Here is a 27322-nt window from a genome sequence, read left to right as displayed (position 1 = left end):
AAACTATTTCAAACAAAACGAACGCAATATTACTAAAAGTAACAGTACATCAGTTTTTAGCACACTACATTTCAAGAGACAATGTATTTTAAAAGTACAAACATTTTAATGTGCAAAATAAAATGTCATAGCATGATTCTTTACAATTTCAAACATTAGTTTTCAGTGCATTAAATGAGCATCTCACAGCTGGAACAGTAAAATAATGTTAAGTACACTTCCCTCTGATATGCTGCAAGTATATTTTTTTTAACAATTCACCTAGTTTACATGAAAAAATACAAGCTCAACTCTTTAACATGATTCTGAAATAGACCCAGAGATCCAAGGGGGAAAGTATGTTTTATTATCCATATATCAATTACCTCTAATTTTAGCCCCAAATATTAAAGGACCAAGTAAGATGGGGTATAATTTGTATTCTCAGCAGACTTCAAAGTGACATGATTATCATTACTTTGTTTAATTATAATTTCTCTTTTTAATCTTAAAAATCATATTTCCAATTATAGGCATTTTTAATTGTCAACTATTGGAAATTCTTAATTGTCAACTACTGGAAACCAGAGACCAAATTCAACTTTTTAGGGGTTTTACAAGAGGCCATGGATAAAGAATATGAATGGCTCCCAGCTCCAGTCTTATGCTACTTTAAAGGCACATGGCATATTAAGATCTGCTCTAGAATGGTGTGTTCAACCAGGAAATAATGTACAATGTATCTTGGATTTTTTTTTTTGATAGATTAAAAATGAAGGCATAATATATATATATAAATATATACCTATATAAAAGTTATGCAACAAGCTGACAACATTTTGAAGTTAAGCATTTGCATTCAAATAATGTGGCCATATTAAATCTGGTAAACGTGAGGCATGTTTAACTTCGTAAAAGTCCACTAATAAATTGGGGGTGAGGGGAAGAAGAACACCCAATGTAGAGATCTAGATAAAGTTTAAATACTCTTTTAAATGCCCAATTTACATCATGTCTTCCTGACATCATTGGTTTTTCAGCAAGAACTCTTCATATTTAACTGTGTAAAATGCCTAGTTGAATTCTGCATACTATTCAGAATGATAGGTGACTCTTGCAACATCTACATAACATAACATAACAAGGACATAACATAAGAAAAGCCTGCTGGATCAGGCCAATGGCCCGTCTAGTTCAGTTTCCTGCTCTCAGAGAGGCCAACCAGATGTTTTTCAGAAACGGACAAGTGGGATTCAAGCACAAAAGCTCTCTCCCTTCTTGTAGTTTCTAGCAGCTGGCAATCAGAAGCACTGCTGCCACCAACTGTGTATGTTGAGCATAGCCGTCATGACTAGTAGCCATTGACAGCCCTCTCCTCCATACATTGGTTTAATCTTCTTTTAAAGCCATCTAAGTTGGTGGACATCATTGCCTCCTGGGAGAGCAAGTGCCACAGTTTAACTATGCACAGCATATAATAAAAAAATTATGCTGAGGCTCTAAAGAAGTAATTTCACGTGGTATTAACTGCACTAATATAAGAATATACTAAATAATAGCACATAATATGGTGATCTTCACCCATTCCACAAAAACTGGTGAAATTAGAGAACACAGAGAATGCTCATTCTTTCTAGAGGTCATGAAGGAAAGAGTTTTAGGTTGTTGCAGAAAATGCACACAACTTTAAAAAGAGAAGCTTTTGACACTAATGCCAATTATTACGTGAGAAATCTTCAAAACATTCCCCCTTGGGGTAACTCCAGCTCCAGCGACTTTAATGTAAAGAAATTTGAACCAATGGCAAATGTTCTGAAAATTTCATTCTGTTCATATTAAGTCTTTCTGCCATCATTCCCCTTCTATTATCACTCATTAATCTCTTCTAATGAGCACATATATCTCCACTTTCCATTGAGGAGGGAAGGAGTTGTTTTAAAAAGAAATCTACAAGCAGCAATATCTTAATAAATAGACTGACTAGGCATAAATCTGATACCAACACTATTGGCACACAGTAACATCCTTGATGGATTCCCAAAATGTACATGCAATATGCATAAACAATATTATTTCAAGCGTAATCAGGGAATCATGGCATTGCCTAAGTAATAAATAGAATAAAAAATTAAAGATTATTCACAGAAAAATTAGTGGTAAAATCACGTATGTAGGTATATAGGAGCTCAAAATAGTTTACAACCATAAGTAGCAAATTGGTCCTTCATTGAAAACCAATCAAAGTCTTTGTCTAGAATTAACTGCTTACATGTTATCTCATGCCAATAAACAAAATCCAAGAGACTGAACACAAGTATTCTCAAGCACATACAGAACTCTTGAATGCTGCCATGTTCAAAAGCATGTTAATTTAAAAGATTTTTACATAACATGAAAAATATTAAAAACTTCATTTTAACTGTGATTTCTTGAAAGCATATTTCCTGGGTGAAAATGATTTTTCTTGGCTTCTAAACAAGCAACACGACTGTTAATTACAGTTGAGATGAGTGGTTGCTGTTGTGAAAAGCGTGCCCAAACAAGGCTTGAATAGTGTTGGTTTCATGACGTAAACATTTTAAGTAGCAGCCACTAGGCAGGTTTCTTTTCACAAACTGGCACATAGTCATACATACAATCATTTGACTTCTTTTGTTAAGTCTTCAGAAATATCTGATTTGATGTCTTTAACTTGCGGTTTTAAATCAATATTTTCAAATGTTTGATCCATTTATTCTGCTGTTCCATTAATAATCTTGGACAGGAGCTAGTTCTGGCATAAGGTTTACTGTTACATTTGTATACAATTTGCTGACTAAAATATTAGGTGTATATAGCAGATTATTCAACCCATCAATGTACTGACGCTCTCGGGAATATCTTAATAGTTTATACCTGTGGAGAGCAAAAGTAAGGAGCATTGCTAAAAGCTATGGAAAGTCATGTTTAATTGGCAACAATCTGAAAGTGATTTTCAGCCTTTAAACAAGCAGATAATTGTTTATCAAATGTAAACATATTCAAAATAAAAAAACTTTGACGATATATAAACATACACAGCGCAACAACTTCAACAGTGCAACCATATACATCTCTATTGGGAAGTACCATATTTTTTGCTCTATAAGACTCACTTTTTCCCTCCTAAAAAGTAAGGGGAAATGTGTGTGCGTCTTATGGAGCAAATGCAGGCTGCACAGCTATCCCAGAAGCCAGAACAGCAAGAGGGATTGCTGCTTTCACTGCGCAGCGATCCCTCTTGCTGTTCTGGTTTGAGATTCAGAATATTTTTTTTCTTGTTTTCCTCCTCCAAAAGCTAGGTGTGTCTTGTGGTCTGGTGCGTCTTATAGAGCAAAAAATACGGTAAGTCCTCTTGAATTCAATGGGGCTTACTTCCAGATATAGGCTAGTGGCCTATGGCTGGGAATATGCGAACACAAAATAAACTAATGCTATTTAGTGCTTATTTTGACATCAGAACCAACCAATTCAAATCCTAGACCAACCATGGTGTTACTCAAGACGTAAACCCCACTTGGATATTTGTCCACACACCCAAGAGCACGGGAGGTCCTGTCATGCCATCTTTGTTGTGCTGACAGCCCTCCATGAGTCTGAGTTCCACTCATGTGAAGAGGAGGTCCTCCTCTGCTCATGAAAGATCACCACAGGAATTAGAACTGTGATCATTCAGGGTTCTAAATCATATGTTTATCATATTGGGAATAACAATGATATATATTCCACAATGATAAACTTGAGACATGTTTTGCATGTGAAGAAACTATATACATGAATAGTTGCAACTGTTATGTTTTGCAGCTAACAGCATAATGTGCTGAAAACAAAATCTCCTGTGAGCCTTTTGACACTAAGCCATTTTTCTTACCGTCCTAAGAATTGAACTTCTCCTCGGTGATGATGAGGAATAGACTTATACTTCCCTAGCTCTCCTTCTGGTCTTGATACGTTGTATCCTACATAGTGAACCCTACAATTGAAATAGTTAACATGTGTAAGAAAAACTTAAGATTTGTAAAGCCATTTTGACTGTGGTTGCAATCCTACGAACAATTTGCACAAATGGGAGTAAATCTTGTGGATGCAAGGTATCTTTGAGATATTCACCACAGTCAGACATTTTTAAACTGAACATAGCTTATCTGGTCAGCTATGCAAAACATCAGAATGTGCAAGATTCATCCTGCCACATGTCTGCTTGTCTCTGACCTATACAGAACATGTATGTCTTTATTTTTATTTTATTTTTAAGCTGTTAGGGAAGGGTAATAAACTTTGATTTACGTGTTCACTCTCAGATTATACTGAAAATCACATAAATGTTTTTAGACAACCTACTAAAGAGGAAATGTCATGAGAGAAACATTGGAAAGAGTCTTTAAAAACGCACATCTTCCAACTGACTGCAACTGCAAACTGGAAAAACAATAGTGAGACAGCAGGAACACTCAAAAGAATGGAAGAGTTTTCCAACATGCTGGCATCAGTTCCATCAGGCAGATCCAGTCACACTTTTCAAAACACGAGCAGAGGAGACATTTCTTTTGTTTATAGCCTACTTATTAACTAAAGAAAATTCTCCCAAACATATACTGAGTTTACTTCACTTTTAAAACTTATCCTTATCCTAGTTATGTTTCTTTGAAGTTCTTTAAAAGAGACTACCATCTGGACTGCCTAATAGGATGCCTTGTATGTAGAATGTTGTGTGTCGTGCCCCATCCTCAGATTGCTTTATAATGAAGGGCATCATATAAATTTAAATAACAAATAACTTAATAGAAAATGCTTTGATGTGCCATTAAAGTGACAGGAATTAGCATGATGTTAAATGACTGTTAGATACTAATTTACAAGTATCTAATAGGCACCTGCACATCTGAATAAATCTTCTATCTCAATGCCAGAAGATAACTTGAAAGTCACTTCCATCTAGGCGATCAACCTATACATTCTATAAACACTCACCTATTCCAGAGATCATCATCTTCTCCACCCCATCCCCAGAAAGCATTTGGAAATCCATTGATTTTTTTGAATTGTTCTATTGTTAGTCCACTTACACCACCAAAGAACTCATTGTATGGAAGACTGAAAATGACAGCAGGCAAATTTCATTTTCTTTAGTGCATTTAGGTAAAAATAATTATTTCTTCCTACAACTTTCCACATTTGACAAACAATTAACCTTTTTGAAGAAATGAATACACCTTTTAAAATCAAAGCCTTCACAATTCTGTTAAATCAATTCAATAAACGCAGAAGCCAAGTGTATTTCTATAAGGTCATCTTACAGCTGTGTACAAAGACACCATCTCATAGAAATCACACAAGGAAAACACTAACCACATAGTCAGGAGGTTGGATTTAGGCATACAAGTGTAAAATAAAGCTTTGGAAATATGGGCTGGGATTCATAGAATGGCACAACTAGCTCCATGAAACCAAATGATGTTTTAGGAGCAGCCCCTATTCACATAATAATGTATTTAAAACAAAAATAAAGAGACTTTCAAAAGCAGGTTGTGATATGGCATGAGAATCTACTTTAGAAAGCATAGGGGAGGAAGCAAAAATAATATTGGGTGTGCACCTATAGAACCCAACCATAATCTTTTGATGCTGTATTTTTTCTAGACAAAAGCAGTGACTATCTGTAAAGTGCAAGAAAATAAAAGCAAGGAGGTATGATATAAAGCAGCTGAGCAATAAACATATGCAAGGTGTGAGGGAAAATGTAGGCTGAGAGCCATAGGAATAAAAGACAGTCATGGAGTAAATGGGCAGCTGAATCACAAAGACCAGGAGCTTTAGAATATAGAAACTAAATCTGCCGTGGCCATTGCGAGATTAAGCTACGGGAACAGGTTTTTAGGTAAGGGAGAAATTTAGTCAGAAGTGCATACATCACTGAGAAGAGATAGTTTTTTGTGATTTCATCTATTAAGCAAGTTTTATTATGGGAGGGTTGTTTGTCAAAGAATGATAGGGAGTGACTTTCAGCCTGTTTGCACAAACGTAACTACATGGCTATGCCAATGCAATACATGTCAATAAGGTTAACAAGGAAACATCTTAGAAAGCCCAATTTCATAGAAAGGAAACTGCCTCAGTAGAAGGGCTAGGTAATAAAACTGTACGCATTTTGTTAATTAAAAGTGTTTTAAAACCTTCACATTTGCAAGTTAATGCTGAACTTTTGAGATATGAGATGTACCTCAAAGTAGTTACAGTCCAAAACTTTTTCACTGCCATATCCATATTTATAATTACCAAATTATATGCCAAAGCTTAAAAACCCATAGTCATATATGGAAGTTATACGGAATGCATGAGCCTTTTAATCCATAGATCGTTTGCATGAACTGCTTAACTTTTGTTATACACAAATACTAATTTTTCTGTTTTATACTGTTTCAAGGAATGTCTAGTAGTACTAAATTTAACCCATACTTGTGGGACAGCAGGGGGAATGACTGACTTAAATATTTATTTTCCAATGTTGTGCCATTTCCTAATGGCAAAGCTTTGTCTAATTGTAAACATTGGTTATAACTATAGAGATTCAGAATGAATTTTCTACAATCACAAATTAATTGAATTCATTACTTACATGTACATATATTTGTCCAGCTTTGCGGCGAAATGTCGTGGCATCTCACCACATCCATAATAATTTCGATCGTTTTCAGGTAAGTGATCCACATCATGAAAAATTACACAGTCCCAGTCACCATCCTTTATGGCTTCTTTAAAACCAATGTTGAAGAGCATTGCTCGGTTAAATGGCTGTGTTCCAGTCTTAATAAGAGGGAAAAACAAGACGTTAAGACTGTAATCCTCACCCAGGAGTAAGCCCCTTTGAATTCTGTGGCACTTCTAGGCAATATGTTTAGGATAGTGCTGTAAATGTGTTAAATAAGAACTGACATAAAAGGATTGCCTATTGACATAAGCTAGATATATCCAAAACTTTAACATAAAAAGTTTTCTTAATATATAATGTTTGCTACTTCATAGCAAACATTCCCCCCCCCCAATAAAATATTTGAGAAGGCCAAGCCCCCCAAAGTTGATGGGCATTGCAATTTGAATGGTGTGTAAGACATGTCATGTGATTGATTGGGCAGGGCGGGGCTTACCTGGGGCCCCCGCCCAAATATTTTAATCAAGTTGGCACCCCTGGCTACATTCCTTCTAACAGCAGAGTAGCAGAAACATTGTTAAAGTCATAGTATGATATCATCATAAATTTGTAGAGTTGAAAGGGACTACAAGGGTCATCTAGTCCAACCCCACTGCAATGTAGGAATCTTTTGCCCAATGCCGTTCTCGAACCCATGACCCTGAGAGAGACTCATGCTCTACTGACTGAGTGATCACAGCTGATTTGGAACAACCCACAAAACCAGATATGCAATGCCACAGTTAAAATTATATAAACTAAGATGCAATCTTTTGAAGCAAAATAATTAGTTTTTAATTCACCTGATTAAAGGAAACATTTTAAGGAATTTTGCCCAAACCTTGCAAGAGTAATATTTCTTGGGATTCAGCTAAAAGGTAAAGGTAAAGGACCCCTGACAGTTAAGTCCAGTCTTGAACGACTCTGGGGTTGCGGCGCTCATCTCGCTTTACTGGCCGAGGGAGCTGGCGTTTGTTCACAGATAGTTTTTCTGGGTCATGTGGCCAGCATGACTAAGCCACTTCTGGCGAAACCAGAGCAGCGCACTGAAACACCGTTTACCTTCCCACTGGAGTGGTACCTATTTATCTACTTGCACTTTGACGTGCTTTCAAACTGCTAGTTTGGCAGGAGCTGGGACCGAGCAATGGGAGCTCACCCCATCGCAGAGATTCGAACCACCGACCTTCCGATCGGCAAGCCCTAGGCTCAGTGGTTTAGACCACAGCGCCACCTGGGACTCAGCTACACAGCTGCAAATAAAACGTTTTAAATGTGTTGTAAAGTGCAATATACAAATCTGACACTAGATGGTGACATTTATTTTAAAACATTTATTTTAAAAAAAGCATTTTCATAGCGTTTTTTATATGTGTGTAGATTCCACCTTGGAAACCATGATTAACATAGATACAATGCATTATTTACAATAATATATTTGAATTCATTCTAAAACAAATATAAAGCCACTCACCTGTTCAACAACATAAAAAGCAAATTCCAGCCTTTGGTTTTGTAACACTGGTATCAGGTGTCGGAAAAATATTGGAAGATGTTCATGGCGATTCCGAAAAGGAATGAGTATTGCAACCTTCAAATACAATGAGTATGTGTGTATGAGTATGTGTGTATTTGTTACCCTGCATCTATCATACATACAGTATTACTTTTAAACTACATTTCAATGTCAGCTTCTGGTCTGAAAAACACAAATTACACATATACATAACATATATATTTTATATCATTTTGAAGATGTGTTCCAGTATTGCAAAAGAAAAACCATGCCAAGACTTTGAAAAAATCACCTAGCTTTATTAGATCATGCTGCACATAGACTGAAACATTTAAGAAGTATTTTTAGACATTAAGAAAATATCATCTTCACCTTCACCTCACCTTCCACCGTGGTTTACAGTCCTTGGGCCTCCAATGACCACCTGGTTCAATGTCTAAATCTTTTGAAAATATCTTCTGAATTTCATCCAAACCAATTTCACTCATATTGACATCAATAAAGCCTCCTGGGTTGTGAAAAGAATGAAGTATTAATGTGAATTTAAAAAACAAACCTGAAGTTATTCATAATTATCACTTAAAATAAAACACTACTGTGATAAAACTAAAATATATAAACTCCATAGGTCAGGCATGGGGAACCTCTGAAATACTGGCCAAATTAAGTGCGGGGCAGGTAAAAATGCAGCTACAAACGGAACAATTGGGAGCCTTTAAGAGCACTCCTTATTTTTCTTTGACATTTCTAATGTTTGGCACCAAATGCAAGCCCTGCTAGAATTGGATCCACCTCAGAGCTTCCAAAAGCTTATTGCCACCAACTGCAACCCCCTTAAGCAGGGATCTTCCTTTGCAGTCCCCATTTGAGTTCAAGCTATTAGTGTCATTGGCCCAGTCTTGTGGAACACTCTTCCAATAGAGATTCAACAGGATCATTCTATTTCAGAATGTTTCAATCTTGAAAAGTGGGCTGAAAACTTTTCTATTCCATCAGGCAATTTCCATAATAATTAGCTGATTTCTGATTAAAAATAAATAAATCATATGGTTTTCACTGTATGGCCTTCCTTACGTATAACTTTTGTAAACCACTCTGATATTTTTCATGAATAGTGGTTTATACTGTATTTTTTGCTCTATAAGACACACTTTTTCCCTCCTAAAAAGTAAGGGGAAATGTGTGTGCGTCTTATGGAGCGAATGCTGACAGGCATGCTGACAGGGCTTCTCCCACCTTGTAGAAAAGCCCACAAGAGCCGCACTCCCTTTAAAGAGCGCACGGCTCTTGCCTGGTTTTTGCGGGAGGTGGGGGAAGGAACAGAGGGCAGCTGCCCGGGAGAGGCTTCGGCGGCTATCCCAGAAGCCAGAACAGCAAGAGGCTAACCCAGAAGCCAGATCCCTCTTACTGTTCTGGCTTCTGGGATTCAGAATATATTTTTTTCTTGCTTTCCTCCTCCAAAAACTAGGTGCGTCTTATCGTCTGGTGCGTCTTACAGAGCGAAAAATACGGTAAATGTTTTTATTAATAAATAAAATAAATTGTGGTTAATTGCAGCAATGGGTAAAAGTTCTCTCCTGCAAGATGACAGAATCCTCTAACTGAAAAGAACACTGCACCTGAATGCACTGCTTTCAAAAAATGCATTCTTATAGCCAGCTCTGAACTGTGGTATGAACTTCCAAAACTTATTTTTCTACTAAACAGTTTTCTGTTTATTAAAAATAAATAAATCTAACCTGTTTTTCTTCTACTTTGAGGATTCTAGTTATATAAATTATAACCATATTCATCTAAGAAATAGTTTTAATATAAATTATATCCATACTCATCTAGGAAATAATTTCACTACACTTTATTGAAAGAGACTATTTCAAAGCAATCTGTAGCAAAATAGATCATATGTCAATGTGAACTTACTCATGTAGGGCAACTTTTCCGGACAAGGTTGGCTAGGAGAATAAGTGAAATTTTCTGGAAGGTACATCACAGTTTGTGCAAGGTTATCACTTGAATTGTTGCCTTCAGGGTAATCTTCATAGAAAGAAATACAATTTCAATTTAAAAGAGAAAGAAAAAACACAATTGTTTCTATGTTTATAAGGTAGCATTGCCATCTGCATATTATTTAATTTTAAAACATCTCTCTCATATACTTTCTGAGGAACTCAGAAAGATACAATAGAAAAACAGTATTTCAAGAACGCCAATGGAGTGATAAAGGGTTATGTCCTGAGCATGATGTTGTTCAATATATTTATAAATGACTTGGATGAAGGCATTTTGACATCAACGACACCAAATTGGGAGGGGTAGCTAATACTGTAGAACACAGAATTAGAATTAATAAAATATTATTACTGACTATAGCAGTATTCCACCTGGAATACTTTGTCCAGTTCTGGGCACCACAGTTTAAAAAGAATATCAACAAGCTGGAATGTGTACAAAGGATAGCAACCAAAATGGTTAAGCCTTATGAAAAATGGTTGAGAGAGTTGAGTACGGTTAGCCTAGAAAATAGAAGCCTGAGAGGTAATATGATAGCCATGTTCAAATATCTGAAGGGCTGTCCCATGGAAGATGGAGCAAGCATATTTTCTGGTGTTCCAAACCAATGGATTCAAATTACAAGAAAGGAGATCCCAACTAAATGTTAGGAAGAACATTCCAATGGTAAGAGCTGTTCAACAGTGGGAAAAGTTACCTCTGAAGGTGATAGATTCTCCTTCATTGGGGTTTTTTAAACAGAGGTTGAGAAGCCATTTGTCAGGTATTCTTTAGCTATGATTCCTGCATTGTAGGGGGTTGGATGAACCTCGAGGTTCCTCCCAAAGCTACAATTCTATGGCTCTAAGATTCTAAGATATAAAACAATCCCCAAGTGAAAAACAATCCCCACCCCAAAAGCCCACAGCACAATAATAATTTCAGAACAGCCAGGCAGAACAAAAAATAATAATCAGCCACGTCCTTTTTGAACAATCATGTTTCAACAACTGCCTGAAACCATATGGTGATATGGCCTGATTAACAAAGTGGATTCCACAAAGTGGAATACCCTAGCCCAGTTTGCCATCAGCTGTGCTTCACAACTTCAAGAGATCTGGAGCAGAGCCTCAGATGATGATTGGTGAATGCTGGGAGAAACATACAGAACAAGGCAGTCCTTAGATTTCCCAGACCCCAAACCACTTTCAGGTTAACACCAGTTCCTTGAATTCAGCCCAGAAACAAACCTGCAGTCAAATTAGTGTGCTGGAATCAAAATGTCTAGCTCCCATCAACAATTTCCTTTCTATTAATCATCTGATTCTGACATTACAATGTTTTTGGTGCCAGATTAAGGTTTTTCTGATTGTCTGGACATTTTAAAAGGGTTACATTTGTCTTTAGTTTGTCTTTGTTTGTTTTCAGCTATTGTTGTTTAGTTTGTATTCTTTTATGTTTTGCATTTATTGGGTTCTATTCTTGCTGCTCTTATTCTATTCTTATTCCAATCTTATTGTATGCTATCCTAGGATCTATTTCAAGGGCATTTTAGAAATTTTTACAATAAACAAATGCATTGTAATCTACGGTTCACTCAACAGATGGTTATGAAAATGTTATAAGATTAAAAAATGAAAAGCATAACATTCTTACCTGTGCCATTTAAAGTAGCATTTTTATTAGTGTACAGCCTGATCATATGCCCTATTGTTTTCACATTTTCTTTCAGCATTATACCTCGTGCTTGAACCATAAATAGATACGTATTTGCTGTTGAGAGATGAAAAATCATTCAAAATTGGCTTCAATTTGAAACTGAAACTATAAATGTTACTCATTATTGCACAATTACATGATTGACAAATATAATATAATAATATATATAGGCATTGCCAAATATGAATTAAGGCACTGAAAAAAAAAGGGGGAAGCTGTGGGACCTCAATAACAGTTGGAAGTGAAATGTACAAAGTTCAATATTCAGTGTAGAGTACCTGTCCTTTTCTTTACTAACTCTGAAAAAAATCAATTAAATATGAGAACATGGTAATATATTTTTTGAACTTACTTTATGCAAAGGGAAGAATGAAGAAGGAGGAATTACTTATAAGCCTGACATCTGGCATCTCTCTGTTTTAACAAGTGATGGATGCAGTCAGCATTGACAATGCTGGCACGTTCTGTCAAATAATATGCCGTATTTTTTGCTCTATAAGACGCACTTTTTCCCTACTAAAAAGTAAGGGGAAATGTGTGTGCGTCTTATGGAGCGAATGCAGGCTGCGCAGCTATCTCAGAAGCCAGAACAGTGAGAGGGATCGCTGTGCAGCGCTCCATCTCGCTGTTCTAGCTTCTGGCTTAGCCGCGCGCAGCCTCTTCAGGGCAGCGGGGAGCCTTCATCCCGCTGCCCTGAAGAGGCTGCACAGCTATCCCAGAAGCCAGAACAGTGAGAGGGAGCACTGCGCAACAATCCCTCTTGCTGTTCTGGCTTCTGGGATTCAGAATATTTTTTTTCTTGTTTTCCTCCTCCAAAAACTAGGTGCGTCTTATGGTCTAGTGCATCTTATAGAGCGAAAAATACCGTATATGCAAGCAGAGAAGAGAGCCATACCATCAGATGTGCTTCTGCATGCCCCTGTATCATGATACAACAGTTACATTATAATGAGGAAGCATGAGAATACGAAAAGAGCCTGCTGGATCAGGCCAATGGGTCCATCTTGTCTGGCATCCTGCTCTCACAGTGGTCAACCAGATGCTTATGGGAAACCTGCATAATAAGTTTGCCAACCCGCTGTCATGATTTCTTCTTATGCCATTTTCTCTACCCAAGTGGAAAAAACACATTGTTGCTTGATTTATGTGGCTACTGGCATGCCACAGGACAACCATGCAAAAGCTGGATATGAATCAGACCCGACTGTACATAAAAATATTATTTACCCAAAGCAGCCTTTGCTGTAACATAAATTGTAAGAAGAACTCAAACTGTGTTTTCAGCTAGCTGAAATGTCAATGCTAGTACAGTATCAAGAATGCAAACTATCACATAAACTAGTTGGACATGTGTAAGTTTGGTCCATGTCATTTTAGATATCCTGTAATACAGAATTATTATCCCGAATGTAAACAAATTTAGGTCTGGATTCAACTCACGAGTCACGTGAATGGAAGCCTACACAAGGATTTCCATTAGTGTGACAGGGCTTTCCCCCCTTTCCCCTGTGAGCTCCCTGTACACACACCTCAAATTAGTTTGAGGGGGTCAGGAGAACCCCCAGAACAGCACACAGTGGGAGGAGACAGAGGATCATTCCATCTGGCAAACTGAAACGCTTGTGCTGATAGAACTTTTGCCATAGCACTACAATGAATTTCTTCCTTAGTTACCACAGTAAAACACTTCAATATGGTAACCAAATCACACATCACAACCAAAGAAAAGGTAAGGAGGTATCATAAAGTCATGAGGCTTTCACAACTAGATTATTGTTACTTAAATCAATTAAACTTGTTATTGCACCATCCTCTAAGGAAACATATTCCCTTTGAAACCAACGTGAAATCAATTTTGTTCAATTAGTAATTAAAGGGTGCTGTATAAAGAAATGTGAACTTGATTGTAAAAATAGGTAGCCATTCCACAATATGAAAGTTCAGTGCAAGTAAATATTAGGACTTACACCAGAAAAGATTCATTTTCCTACTGAACACTATGCACTATCATGAATACTGATACATCCTAAATCATACAGGATCTTCTCAATTTTATAGTCTCCCTTTTTGAGACAAGTTCATATCCAAATCTATTTCCAGATTTCCTACTTAACTGTACCAAGAAGCATATGAAGTAATCACTTCTGTTTGAAGGTAGTTTATGTCCATCCCCCCCCCCTTTTTTAAGTGTCAACTAGTGGATGTTCTCCTGATGTTAGTTATCCTCTGCTGCAGGTGTGTAGTCTAATTTGTGGTGTTGGGCCAGAGATAAGGGATTTTTTTGGTGTGCCATCCGCCCCACTGCTCTTCAACCTTCCTAACTAAACTCACAGAGCTTGTCTGACACGTGGTGCTGGAGAACCCTTTTATGGTGGTGTTGGGAAACTTAATATTCAGGCTAAGGCTGCCACAAATGGGCCAGCTAAGGACCACATGGCCTCTGTGACAACCATGGAGCTGTCTCACTGCATCAGTGGTCCAACAAATGTGGGTGGGCATACTCTCAACCTAGTCTTGCCACAGAGCAGGTTGGGGGCTTGCTGTTAGTCTGTTGTCATGGGTGAATCATTCTCTGGTTGAGCTAAATGTAGTAACTCCACTCCGCAAGGGTTAGTTCACCCTCAGAGACCAATGGAACCAGATGGATTCCTGAGTGCCCTGGGGGATTTTCTGGCTGACATGGCTGGTGCCCCTTTCAAGGCTCTTGTCTTACTGTAGAATGATGAGAAGTAGAACCACCAAAACAATCACTCCTGAATGCCCTTGCCATTACTGTGGGGCATGTAGATCACCTTGGTATTTCAGGTACACAGGAGGATTGGTGACTAGAGTTAAAACCTGAATTTCAGAGTTGGAGCCAGTCCAATGGAGGAATCTAGAGCACTGTCAGTTCCATCTATACTGGATCAGTTTAGATTATTGTACTGTGAGAAGGTGGCCCATCTTAGCTTCTTAGAGCTAGCCTTAGGGCAGTGTTGGCCAAACTTGGGTCTCCAGCTGTTTCTGAACAACAACTCCCATCATCCCTAGCTAACAGGACCAGTGGTCAGGAATGATGGCAACTGTAGTCCCAAAACAGCTGCAGACCCAAGTTTGGCCAATACTGCCCTAGGGGGTTGATAGGGTGGATCTATGGAGTGACAAATACTTCATTGGAGAAGGGAGAGAAAGCAATTGCCTTTAAGGAGAGAGTGGCGCACCACCTCTTTAAAAAGACCCTCATCTAATATGTCAAAAGCCAGGTTAAACAGGTATGCCTTCAGCACTCACCAAAAGCTGTACAATGAAGATGCTGGATGCACCTCTGTGGACAGTTCCACAACTTAGGCGCTGCTACATAGAATGTCCTCTCTTGGGGGACTACATCCAGAAGCAATATGGCCCCTCTGTTGATCTTAACACCTGAAGGGGGTCTGTAGGGAAGGAGGTGGTCTTTCAGGTATTTGGTGCCCAAGTCATTTAGGGCAGAGCTGGCCCAGATGGCTCCCGGAACCGTTCAAAAACCAAGGCGCGGATTCCGATTGGCTGCATGAGCGTCCTGCAGCCAATCAGAAGCTGCAGAAGCCACGCCAAATGTTCAGCTTCCCAAAACCGGAACACTCACTTCGTTCAAGAGCCGAAACATACGAGTTCCAAGGCATTCGGCAACCAAGGTATGACTGTACCTTGAAATGAGTCCAGAAGAGGAGGAGGAGTTTGGATTTGATATCCCGCCTTTCACTCCCTTTAAGGAGTCTCAAAGCGGCTAACATTCTCCTTTCCCTTCCTCCCCCACAACAAGCACTCTGTGAGGTGAGTGGGGCTGAGAGACTTCAAAGAAGTGTGACTAGCCCAAGGTCACCCAGCAGCTGCATGTGGAGGAGCGGAGACGCGAACCCAGTTCCCCAGATTACGAGACTACCACTATTAACCACTACACCACACTGGCTCTCAAGAAGTGAAATGGCAACCAGCGCAGCTGTTTTAAAACAGGAGTTATGAGAGATCTAAATGGAACCCCACCCAGTAATCTTGCTGTTGTAATTTGGACCAAGTGAAGTTTTCAAATCATCTACAAGTGGATTAATGTAGTAGATGTGGCCACAATATTTTTCGCAGGAGGAATTGTTTTTAAATGACTGCTATAGAGTATTTGTGTGGAAAGGCTGAGAACTCAGGCTTTATAGAAATAAAATGTAAAATTGTCCAAAGCTCTCTCAGCATAATTGCATGGGCTGTTCGCATTAGAAACTATGTCACAAGCACTGTCCAACACACTCCCATAACTCACAAGTCTTACATATTCAAGTGTCATAATGAGCACAAGAGTGGATCTGATTTCATCACCAACTAGAATTACCAAACGGAATGCAGGTAAAACTGGTATTTTCTTTTGTTAGAAGCCCTACTCCTGTAATAGCATGTTATAACAGACAAGTGTGCATCTCTCACAACACAAGGACAAGAACAATCCATCCCTTTGAAAACATATGTACTTCCAAAATGCATTTATTGACTGTGTAAACACAGGAATGTTTGACCACCGTATGCTTTGCCATTCACCCAACACAATGAAACTGCATTAGTGTAGCATGTCAATTTATGAGTTCACACTTGTGCATTTCTCACTCAACACCTGCAGCATCAGGTGATAATGACTTGCAAGTGTGAGATCAGCCACCACAAGATCAAACAACATAGACTTTTTGATCATCGACTCCTAGTACAATCTCAAACATAATGTTTTTCAATGGAGAATCGCATGTGAGGAGGAAAGAAAAAACACGCAGGTGCACACGTATGAATGAACCAAGTCCCTGGTGAATCCTTGGAGCCGTTTTGGAACAACATGCCCTTTAATCCCACCCACCGACCTTGAAAAAACGCAAGCCGGGGATCCCTTCTTACCTATTCCGGGAGCCACATAAATGAAATACAGGCAAGAGGAGGAGAAGGAAAAGAAGAAGAGGAAGACGAAAATCGAGCGGTTGGAGACTCGCAGCGCCTTCGTGAAGAGAGACATCCTCCTATTCCGGGGCAGAGAGGCAGGCCACCCCCCTCCCTCCCCCCGGCTGCAAGTGGCGGCTGCGCTTCCCAGGCTTGAAGGTGCAAACCCCACCCCCACCAAAATAAAAATAAATAAAAAGCAGGCTGCCCACGGACTGGATGCCAAGCCAAACCAGCTGCTAAGACAGACCACGAAGCCAAGAGCGAGGCCTCGGGAGAGCAGGAAGCCCCACCAGCGGGGACGGACTCCCAGGCATGGTCAATAGGGCGAGGTTATCCCACACAGGATGGGCCAACCTGGGGAGGGAGAGAAGGTCCGGCGCGGCGGGGGGGGGGGCACAGAACGGAGCAGAAGGCGGGAAGGGGGCAGCGCGCGCCACCCCAAAGGGAGGCGTCAAGGAAAAGGGCGAGCGCCCGCAGCCGTGAAGGGAGGAGGGCGATGCTTCATGACGCAGGTGAAAGACGCTGAGGAAAGTGTGGGAGGGGGTGTCGCTGTGGTCCCTCTAGGCCGCCCCCACCTCCCTGCAGTCCGAACTTGGCGCTCCCCCTGTGAGGCGGGAAGGAGAGGTGTTTCAGCAACGCCTCCTGAGGGGAAGCTGCTGCCGTTTGGCTCCGGGTCCTCTCAGCCCACCGGAAGCCCCCGCTGCTGGTTCCTTGGCCGACGCTGCCCGCCTCGCCATCCTGCCGCAGGCTGGGAGCGGTTGCCGTCCGGGCATCCCTAGCCGCTTTCTCTCCGCCCGGCTTGCTGCTCTTGCTCTTTTCCCGAGACCTGCCTCCTCCCACCAGCAGGTCTCTCTCGGACTGCGGCGGTGGAGGGAAAGTGCGGGGTGCCCAGGCTGGCGCGCGCGCGGGCTCCACGGTGTGACGAAGGGGAACTGCAGAACTCCGTGTCGCGCGGGTGGCGGCGGGGGATGATTGGGGGGGGGGGGAGCGCGCGCCGCTCACGCTCGCGTGGGTTGGAAAGGCGGGCAGGCGCGAGGAAGGAAGCGCGCGCCGGCCCGCTCCCTGAGCCAATGCGGAACCCGGGACGAAGGGACAGCCCTTCTTAGTCCAGCATCCCGTTCTCACATTGGCGAACCAGATGCGAACCCGGCACAAGATTTTGCAGAGGCACTAAAAACTACTTAAAAAAAGAATAGGGAAAAGAAAACCTTAGAAGGGGTGGGGACCCAAACGTCACAATGAGGACTAAGCATACTCAGTATGCATGAGTTGTCAGCATCGCCCTAGAGCCAGTGCGCCAACTGGACTCATGCACCTCAACCCCGACTGGGCTAGGCGAGCTGGGTAGCACCGCCAGAGACCTCCTTTCTCACAGGAACAGGTCACAGTGCTGTGGACTCACAGCTTAGAGCTGAGAGCACCGGATTCACTGTCTCAGTAATACAGTCGTTGCGCAGCAGAGTTTTGCAGAGTCTTGCAGAGTATAAACCACTCGGAGAGCAGCTCTGTAGAATATCTTCCTTTTATTCTGTAACTACAACTATGATACAAAACTACATACAGAGCTGAATATTCTAAGCATAAATCAATGCTACACTGAGAGTCTGCAGCTGCTCTTAGCAGCAACCTAATCTCTAGGATCTCCAACACTCTCACTCTCTCCGATACACTGACTGACTGACTCTCTCTCACACACACAGATATGTTGCTGGGCAGAATAAGTAGATAGGCAGGACACGCCTCCTTCTCTCTGGAGAGTCAGCAGAGACCATCAGGAGATCATCAGGAGATTCTTGGGTATGGGAGGGGTGAAATCTCCTCATCCTCCCCCATTTCATCCGACCATTTCAAGAATCTTTAACATAATTGCAATTTACATAAAATACACATTGTGACAATACAAATGAATAAGCAGCTTCTGGAAAAATCTTCACACACATTTCTCCCTCTCAAATGCAAATTGACATCTCTAATTAGGCAGATTTGAACAAACCATTTTTCAGAACTCAAATACACGCTTTCCCCTTCAAATATCAGGTAAGGAAATAAATGCAGCGTTCTGTGCTATTACTCTCAGCACACTTCATGCCTGGTTTAAAAACCCCACCAGAGTTTCTCGTGACCGCAGTCTTTGCAAACTCTTCAGAAAACCTTTTCGGTGGTACACCCTTGGTTGTTCTTTCAGATCTGCGCAAAACTCTCTGATCCTCTAGTTCTGGTGCTTCCTCCTCTTTGGGAGAATGGGGAGCTAAAGTATATGAAGCTGCTAAGTCTGAGTCAGCGTCAGACTCACCTGAGGCTTTTGGGCTCTGATAATCTGTGCCATCATCTGGAACTACATTGGCATCAGGATTATCACCACCAACAACACTTGCCTCCCTCTTAACTTTCTTTGCCCTTTTGCACCATCATCACAAATGGGATGATACTGAAAAACGCCAACTTTGTCCCATTGTAGATTGTCATCAATACTCCTGGTCAACCTTATGGTTTTCGTGTCTGTGATCAGAACACGATAAGACCCTTTCTCATATCCTAGGAAAATACCATGTTCTCCACGCTTGCTCAGTTTGTCACCCCGCGAGGTGTGCACCCAAACCTCCGAACCAAAAATTTTAAAATGCTTTACACATGGCTTTCTTCCGTGAAGCATCTCATATGGGGTGCAATTTACACTAGACTGGTATCTCCTGTTATACACATGACAGAAAAATGAAAGAGCTTCGGCCCAAAAAGGATTGGGTAGCCCCGAATCATGTACCAGCGTTCTGATTCCTTGCTGCAGGGTCTGGTTTACTCTCTCACATAAACCATTCTGCCAGGGTGATCTGGGCGTGGCCGTCCTATGCTCAATGCCCTGTTCAGAAAGAAAACTCTCAAACTCTTCTGAACAAAACTCTCCACCCCTGTCTGTGAAAAGAAAACGTACATTCTCATTATGTACATTTCTGAGCCATTTACAAAACTGGCGAAACTTGGTAAAGGCTTCAGACTTTTTCTGCAGCATATAGACCCAAACATATTTCGAATAGGAGTCTATCAGAACCATGAAAAACCTTGAATTGCCTCTAGAGAGCGCTAGAGGCCCCACTAAGTCTGCATGAATGACTTCATATGGTTTCTTGGCCTCTCTCCCAGACTCTGTACCTTTGGGAGCTTGCCTTGCCTTACTCTCAGCACAAGAAACACATTTCATGTGGTAGGGACATTCTTTCAACTTCATACCCTGAACCATATCAGGCATTTTTGCCACAGCCTGGAAATTCAAATGACCATAAACGCGATGGTAATAATGAATACATTGGTCATGCAACTTCTCATTCTTATCTACAGATAAATTGCAACACTCTTTCTCAGTTGCTTCTGCAGTGCCTGTACCTAAAACAAAAGGCAATTGGTACAATCCATTTACACATTTTGCATACAAAATGAGCTTGCCATCTCTAAGAATTTCACAGCGAGATTTAGCAAACACCACCTTAAACCCTTGACGATCAAGCTGGGAAACACTCAACAAATTGTCCTGAATATCAGGCGCATACAGGACATTCTTAATAGTTGCATTCAGGCTCTTTAAGAACACAGTTCCCTGAGCCACACTCGTGAGAACTGTCCCATCTGCTTGATGAATTTCTTTCTCTTGCTTCTCAAGCTGAACAAAGAGATTCTTATCTTTGGCCACGTGGTTTGAACAGCCAGAGTCGACCACGAAGAAACTCCGCCCACGTTGACTGGAACAGCGAGAGATCAAGGCCTTTGAAGTAGCAGGTGCTTGGGGATTTCTTCCTCCTCCCCCTCTGCCTCTGAAGTCTCCCTTCTTCTTTGAAGACTTCTTACACTGGAAACTCAAATGGCCTTGTGCTCCACACGAAAAGCACCGCTTCAGTTTCAAAGCTTTAACAGCAGCAGTTTCACTTTCACTTTCCCCTGCTGAAGACTCAGGCACATTTTCAAGCACATTTTTAACAGCACAGTCCCGGCTTTCTCTAACAGCCTGTCTGCGATCCCATTCATTCAGGAGCACGCTAGACACATAATCTTCTGTTAGCCGGTCAGAAGGCATTGTGGAAATCTGGGCAGCCACTCCATCATAAGACTCATCTAGGCTATTGATCATCAGCATTGCAAATACAGCCTCTGAAATAGCCAGGTCTCGCTGAACAAGGTCTTGTCTGAGACGCTTTAATTGAGATAGATGGCTAGGCAAATCACCACCTTTCTCCAACTGCAGCCTGCACAGCTTCTTAAAGAAAATCACACTGGAACCAGCATTCTGCCTCAGATGCATATCTCTCAACTTATGCCAAACAGCTTGTGCAGTCTCTTGACCCTCTAAATTCACCAGCAAGTGGTCTGAAACACTCAAAACAATGGTCCCTCGGGCTTTCATATCTGCAGCATGCCATTCAGCCCAGTCATCATCATCCTTATCGGGAGGGTCATCTTCTATCGTGTGAAATAGCTTTTCCCTCTGTAAAAGCGCTTTCATCTTTACTTGCCAAACTGCATAGGTTTCAGGCGTGAGGAGAGGAAAGGACAGAGCCATCTGGCCAGAATGTGCACAGGCCATGTCTGCTATTACTTAGAGCAAGACACTTCCCTCGTGCAACACAGATAAAGCCTTGACTCCCTCAGCCACTCTCTCTCCCACTCAGAGCGCAATTAACAGGCAAACAGGGATGCTATCTTCTTCCTTTGGCAGTCAGCAACATACCTCCATAAATCAAGCAGCAGCAACAGCAACAGCAGCAGCTTGAACACTCTGCTCCAAAACAGCTCTGCTTCTGGGCACCGCAAATCAGTCCAGCATGCAGCGTCCGTTCCACCGTCCGGCAATCAGCAACAGAAACCTCTGGCGACTGGGACGCCTGGGATGACTGGAACAACGCCAGGTCAGACGACTGGAACAACAACTGGGCCCATAACCGATGTCAGCATCGCCCTAGAGCCAGTGCGCCAACTGGACTCATGCACCTCAACCCCGACTGGGCTAGGCGAGCTGGGTAGCACCGCCAGAGACCTCCTTTCTCACAGGAACAGGTCACAGTGCTGTGGACTTACAGCTTAGAGCTGAGAGCACCGGATTCACTGTCTCAGTAATACAGTCGTTGCGCAGCAGAGTTTTGCAGAGTCTTGCAGAGTATAAACCACTCGGAGAGCAGCTCTGTAGAATATCTTCCTTTTATTCTGTAACTACAACTATGATACAAAACTACATACAGAGCTGAATATTCTAAGCATAAATCAATGCTACACTGAGAGTCTGCAGCTGCTCTTAGCAGCAACCTAATCTCTAGGATCTCCAACACTCTCACTCTCTCCGATACACTGACTGACTGACTCTCTCTCACACACACAGATATGTTGCTGGGCAGAATAAGTAGATAGGCAGGACACGCCTCCTTCTCTCTGGAGAGTCAGCAGAGACCATCAGGAGATCATCAGGAGATTCTTGGGTATGGGAGGGGTGAAATCTCCTCATGAGTATGCAAAGCTCACTGACTGGAGAGGATGCAATGGAAAACCAGAAGGTTTTCACATATACTACTGGCAAGCCAGGTGTCCCCCCCCCCCATCTTATATTTTTGCTGCTGGTTCTTCCAGCCTAAATGCAGAACCTTGTTTTTGTCCATATTTAAATTCATTTGGTTACTTTTGACTCAGTTCTCCAGTCTGTTAATGTCACCTTGAATCCTGTTTCTGTCTTCTGAGGCATTAGCTACCCCTTCCAGTTTGCTGTCATCTGGAAATTTGATGAATATCCCTTCAATTATTTCTTTTATAAAGCAGCTGAACAACAATGGGTGCAGGACAGAACCCTATGGCACCCCACTTGTCATACTTTTTTTTTACTCTTCCCATGCGCTATCAGGGTTTCAATTTCTGGGAGATTCAACAGAACACACTTTAAAACCCTTTTCAGATCTTAGTGATAAATACACAAAGGTCTGACAAGCGCTTTGTATGCCCAAGGATGTTGGGGATAGGATTTGCATGAGTGCCTTTGCTCTCATTTCTATTTCAACACCCTATGTGTGCAGGCGAATGCCTAAGCATGACTATAACCAACAAAAAAATGTGTGTGGAGCCCCCACAGATAGAAAAGTTTCCCCACTGAAGATAGGCTCCTCACACTAGACAAGAATTAACTCGCTGATTCCCATTGCCAACCTATCATGTGTTTAACCCCATTTGGAAGACTTGAAGAGGGGTACACTTGAAGAGTGCTTAAGATGTCGATCTGATCGATCTACCTTTTCTAATTAGAAGGAGAGGGAAGAACAGACTGAAATATCACAGAAACTGGGCAGCTAGGATTGGAAGCATTGCTAATATTTGATACTACCACTAGATGTCACCGTTTTAACATACTCCAAAGTTTTATAAATAACAATATGTTTTGTTTTACCTTTGAAAACTTGCAGTAATCTTTTCTGTAGTTATCAAAGCAGTACTATTGTGAGCACGTACAAATGAAGATCAGCTCTATATAGTTTGATAATCATTTTCGAAATATGCAGCCCTCCTTTTTCGCATGCTGCTTATAAGAAATGCAACTCTTAAGAAATGATGTGACAGGACAGGAGGGAGATAGAGACTGACACAGACAGTTCTGCAACCCAAAGTCCTCTGGTTACTCTGCACTAAGAAGAGATAATAGACGTTCTGGAATTTTGAGCAGGGGAAATTTGTGTTTTTCATTGAAGAAAACAGAGCTTTTATCTATTGGGCTGTGAACATGGCAGCACTCACTTTTTGTAAGGCCCTGTAAGTCCATTCAAAAGGAATGGTAATGCGCAGTGCATTTCCCCCTTTTTTCTTTTTAAAGAGGTGCAGGACTCACCATGAACACCTCCCTTGTTCTCTGATAATGGCAATGGCATTGAAGTCAGCAGTACCTGAACTACTGCGGTCAAGGAACTCAGTTCAGGAACAGTTGCAGCTGTCGCACCAGGCACAACTGGTAAAGGACATGTCTAGCCACTGAGGCCACATCAGCCCTGTACACAACCTATTCCTTGAAAACCTGGAAAGAGAACCGTCAGACAAGATGCACTCATTTATTCTAAGCACGGCTCTAAACTAAAGTTTCACATCTGCAACATCCTTCGTACTTCCCAACTCCACGTGAGCTTTGCAACTGGATATCATCAGCTAGTCCCTAGTGGAGTGCTAAAAAAAGAAAGCAAATTCCTGAAGGCTTTTATTTTCCACTGAGAGCAGACATCTCTGGGTGCTCATGACAGTATCCCATAATTGCCTACACGTGAGATTTCACTGACATGCAAGTGAGAGGCAGGGTATAAATAACCTTTTTTCTACCAAGAACACTCATTAATTATCCATTAGGAGAAATGTAGGTTGAGCATGTGCCTTGACTTCATAGGCTGTGACGTTCATTCAGCAGCCACCGTCCGACACGAGTGACAGGTGGCTCCACGTGCTGGCCTGAAATGTTCCTCCAGCAGAGTACATGTTGTGGATAAAAGTAATGCAAGAACCGGAAGGCAACCTTTAAATTCATGAGTGGGAGGAGAGAAAATACAACCTTCCTTAACATGAAAGAGGCAAGGCCTTTCCTGGTAGCAAATTCATTCAGCTTTTATCCACATCAATTCAGAAGCAGAGTTTCTATTAATAGCATTTTGTGCTCTTCGGAGCACTAGAAGGCTAGGGTCTGCTTCACCCTGCATTAAATATCTGACAGATATTTTACCACACAAATAGCACAGTGTGCATAGTGAAATAGATGCACATGGATTTGTCACCTGTGATCAGTCTTCACCTATGAGTCCTGCAGTTTCCTACATAGAAGTGTCTTCACTGCAGGAAATTAATCTTATGTGAAGTGGCACAGAAGAACACTGAAGAAACAATAAAATAATCTTGTCAGATTTAAGGATACTCTTTCCATCTCTACAAGGCGCTGAATTATGCCATGATTTCTCACCCCTCCTTGTTGCATGAATAGTGGAATTTATATAAATTATGGGCTGTTTGTTTCAATTGGCTACAAAGCTAAGTTGATATGAAGTCAGGGGTTTCTGGACTTAGGGAGTGGGTGTGGCTGAGCCAGCCCAGGATCCACTGTTTGCCAAATAAATCCCACTACCACCACATGATGGCATTAGGCAAGAATAACCTACTTCACAGGGCTATTGTGAAGAGAAAATGGGGAGAAGCATGTACTGTACACCACTTTGAGCTCCTTGGATGGAAGGCTGGATATATATATAATAATAATAATCTTAAATAAATATTGTTAATATTTTGCCAAAGTACTTAATACGTTTAAATCCAGTCATTCCATACTAGAATCTCCCTCTGAAAATCCTTTGTTAAAAAAATGGCAGCTTTCAGGTCAGTTTTGGTGTGTACTGGGATGCTGAAATCATCTCACCATGCTTTCTTGATATTACCATTTACATTGTGAGATTTGTGTCTTACTCTTTTGACTTGTATCTTTTTATTCTGTTTAATGCAGGCTAGCAGGTGATAGCATGTATTCCATCTGAAAGTGAATAAACAGTGTTGTATCAGATATTACTAGATCCTGTAGCAGAGTTGTCTGGGTACATATGAGGACAGAGTTAGCATGTAGGCTTGTTGCTAGGTTTAGTCCCTGTGTTTGTTAGTCTGCTGTGTGACTGAGTGGCTGTTGCTTGTAAGTATTGTAAATTAGGAATATACGTATAACCATGTCCTAAATAAATAAATAAATAATCTATAGATCAGATCAGATCCAGCTATTGAGCTGGTAACCCATGCCTCAGCAATGGCCCTTCAGACTGTGAAGGTTCACATGTTCCCCCATGAAAAACAGCATTGCCGCCTGATCTGCTGTTTATTGCTGTGTACGCAACACAAAGCACATTTGAAGCACATTCTTTACCTCAAAGCAGGGGTGCCAACTTGAACAAAACACTGGGGGGCCCAGGTAACCCTCACCATACATAATGGATCACATGACACAGTGCATGCACACCATTTCAATGGCAATGTCCATCAACTTTGGGGGGCTCAACTCCCTCAAATATTTTATTGGGAGAGCAGAGCTCCCTTGGCTCCTGGGAGTTGGCTCCTATGCCTCAAAGAATTTTGGGCAATGTAGTTTGTTGCTGGGAATTGTAACTATGTGACAGGTGAACTAGAGTGCCCAGAATTCTTAAAGGGGGTGGGGAAATATCTTAAATGCACTTTAAAGGTATAGTGTATACATAGCCTATCTGTAGATCAGAAAGGTTTTGGGTTGGGGGGGCGGGTTGTGTGGGTTTTTTTGCTTATTTCTGCATAAAGTTTTCTCTTTGCCCTTCTGGACCCTGGTGCCTGATCAAGTTAGGAAGTATATGCTCACAAAAGACACTTCTGTGGGCATATTCCTAGGTGGAAGAAAAACCGGCCAATGGAGATAGGTGCCGTGTTTATAGTTCCTCCCCTTATTCTGTTATTACGGTTGTCCACATGTGGTGTAGTGTGGTGTAGTGGTTAAGAGCGGTAGATTCATAATCTGGTGAACCGGGTTCGCGTCTCTGCTCCTCCACATGCAGCTGCTGGGTGACCTTGGGCTAGTCACACTTCTCTGAAGTCTCTCAGCCCCACTCAGCTCACAGAGTGTTTGTTGTGAGAGAGGAAGGGAAAGGAGAATGTTAGCTGCTTTGAGACTCCTTCGGGTAGTGATAAAGTGGGATATCAAATCCAAACTCTTCTTCTTCTGTTAGAGAATATGTGCTAACACTGAGCTAATTCAGGCAGAAGAGCTGGGTTTAGTCTCCCCTATGCCACACCAGATTGTTTATTGGTATGAATACCAAACAGGGCTATGTGTGTATGTATCCCTTTTCAGTTGATGCAATCATTTGTACCAGGATGTGTCTCTTTGCAACATTCCTTTTGAGTTTTTCCCTTTCGTTGGGCCAAAAAAATGTGGAAAATGCAACATACAATTGTGATATAAATCAACACAACTCCACTGAAGAACCTCTCTTTAATTTAGCAAGACTGCAGAATCAGTACATGGCAGATCAAATTAGATCAATCACAAGAATCATGACTACTAGAATTTAGGAAAGGGCTAGTTTCCATGCCCTTAGCACAATTTCTAGCACTTATAGCCTCTAACTGTCACAGTTAATTCTCAAGTTTTGAGCAACTAAACATTCATGCCATATTTTTTCTGGCTTTCATGGTCGGCATCTCCTGCTTCTTAATAAAAACAAATGATACATATCAACCTTTTTGCAAACCTCTCTCAGTTGACCATCTGGCTAAGATTAGTAACAAGTTCAAAATCAAGTCACATGAGGCCTCACTTTCACACACAGTGCATCTCTCCAGAAAAAGGAAGACAATCATAATAAACATCTTCTTGTTGGAAATGAGTACAGTCATGCTCCAACTGAATTCATTTTGCGTGATCTCCCCTGTTCATTGCCAAAGATAAACAAGAAGTCAAGCAGCCTTGAGAACACAAGGCAGTTTTAAGC

The 27322-nt window shown here is 41.3% G+C and overlaps 1 protein-coding gene across 2 annotated transcripts; it reads right to left on the bottom strand.

The window, feature by feature from the left end:
- Nucleotides 1-84: 84 nt before the first annotated feature.
- On the bottom strand, nt 85-17827 carry B4GALT6 (beta-1,4-galactosyltransferase 6). Of its 2 annotated transcripts, XM_081014463.1 has the most exons (9): nt 16797-17825; nt 11847-11963; nt 10122-10235; nt 8585-8709; nt 8160-8276; nt 6614-6801; nt 4969-5091; nt 3869-3970; nt 85-2874 (listed from the first exon to the last, which is right to left on the bottom strand). In XM_081014463.1, the coding sequence occupies exons 1-9, from the start codon at nt 16909-16911 to the stop codon at nt 2727-2729; spliced, it is 1149 nt and encodes a 382-aa protein (XP_080870589.1). In that variant the 5' UTR covers nt 16912-17825; the 3' UTR covers nt 85-2726. The 2 variants fall into 2 exon arrangements, with proteins under 2 accessions (XP_080870589.1, XP_080870590.1); XM_081014464.1 differs by lacking the exon at nt 4969-5091 and having other exon boundaries at nt 16797-17827.
- Nucleotides 17828-27322: the final 9495 nt, after the last annotated feature.

This window comes from Podarcis pityusensis (assembly GCF_964106645.2).
Source record: "Podarcis pityusensis genome assembly, chromosome: 7".
NCBI lineage: Eukaryota > Metazoa > Chordata > Lepidosauria > Squamata > Lacertidae > Podarcis > Podarcis pityusensis.
The sequence above is the reverse complement of the archived record's forward strand: the minus strand, read 5'-3'. Positions and strand labels throughout refer to the sequence as shown.

Bases quoted from the DNA above. Each gene is read 5' to 3' on its own strand.
- B4GALT6 (XM_081014463.1), bottom strand. From the start codon at position 16,911: ATGTCTCTCTTCACGAAGGCGCTGCGAGTCTCCAACCGCTCGATTTTC. The intron at 6,802-8,159 runs GTGAGTGGCTTT...CCTCTTATTAAG, and splicing joins CTTTTTATGTTGTTGAACAG to ACTGGAACACAGCCATTTAA. The intron at 3,971-4,968 runs GTGAGTGTTTAT...TTTCAATTGTAG, and splicing joins GATGATGATCTCTGGAATAG to GGTTCACTATGTAGGATACA.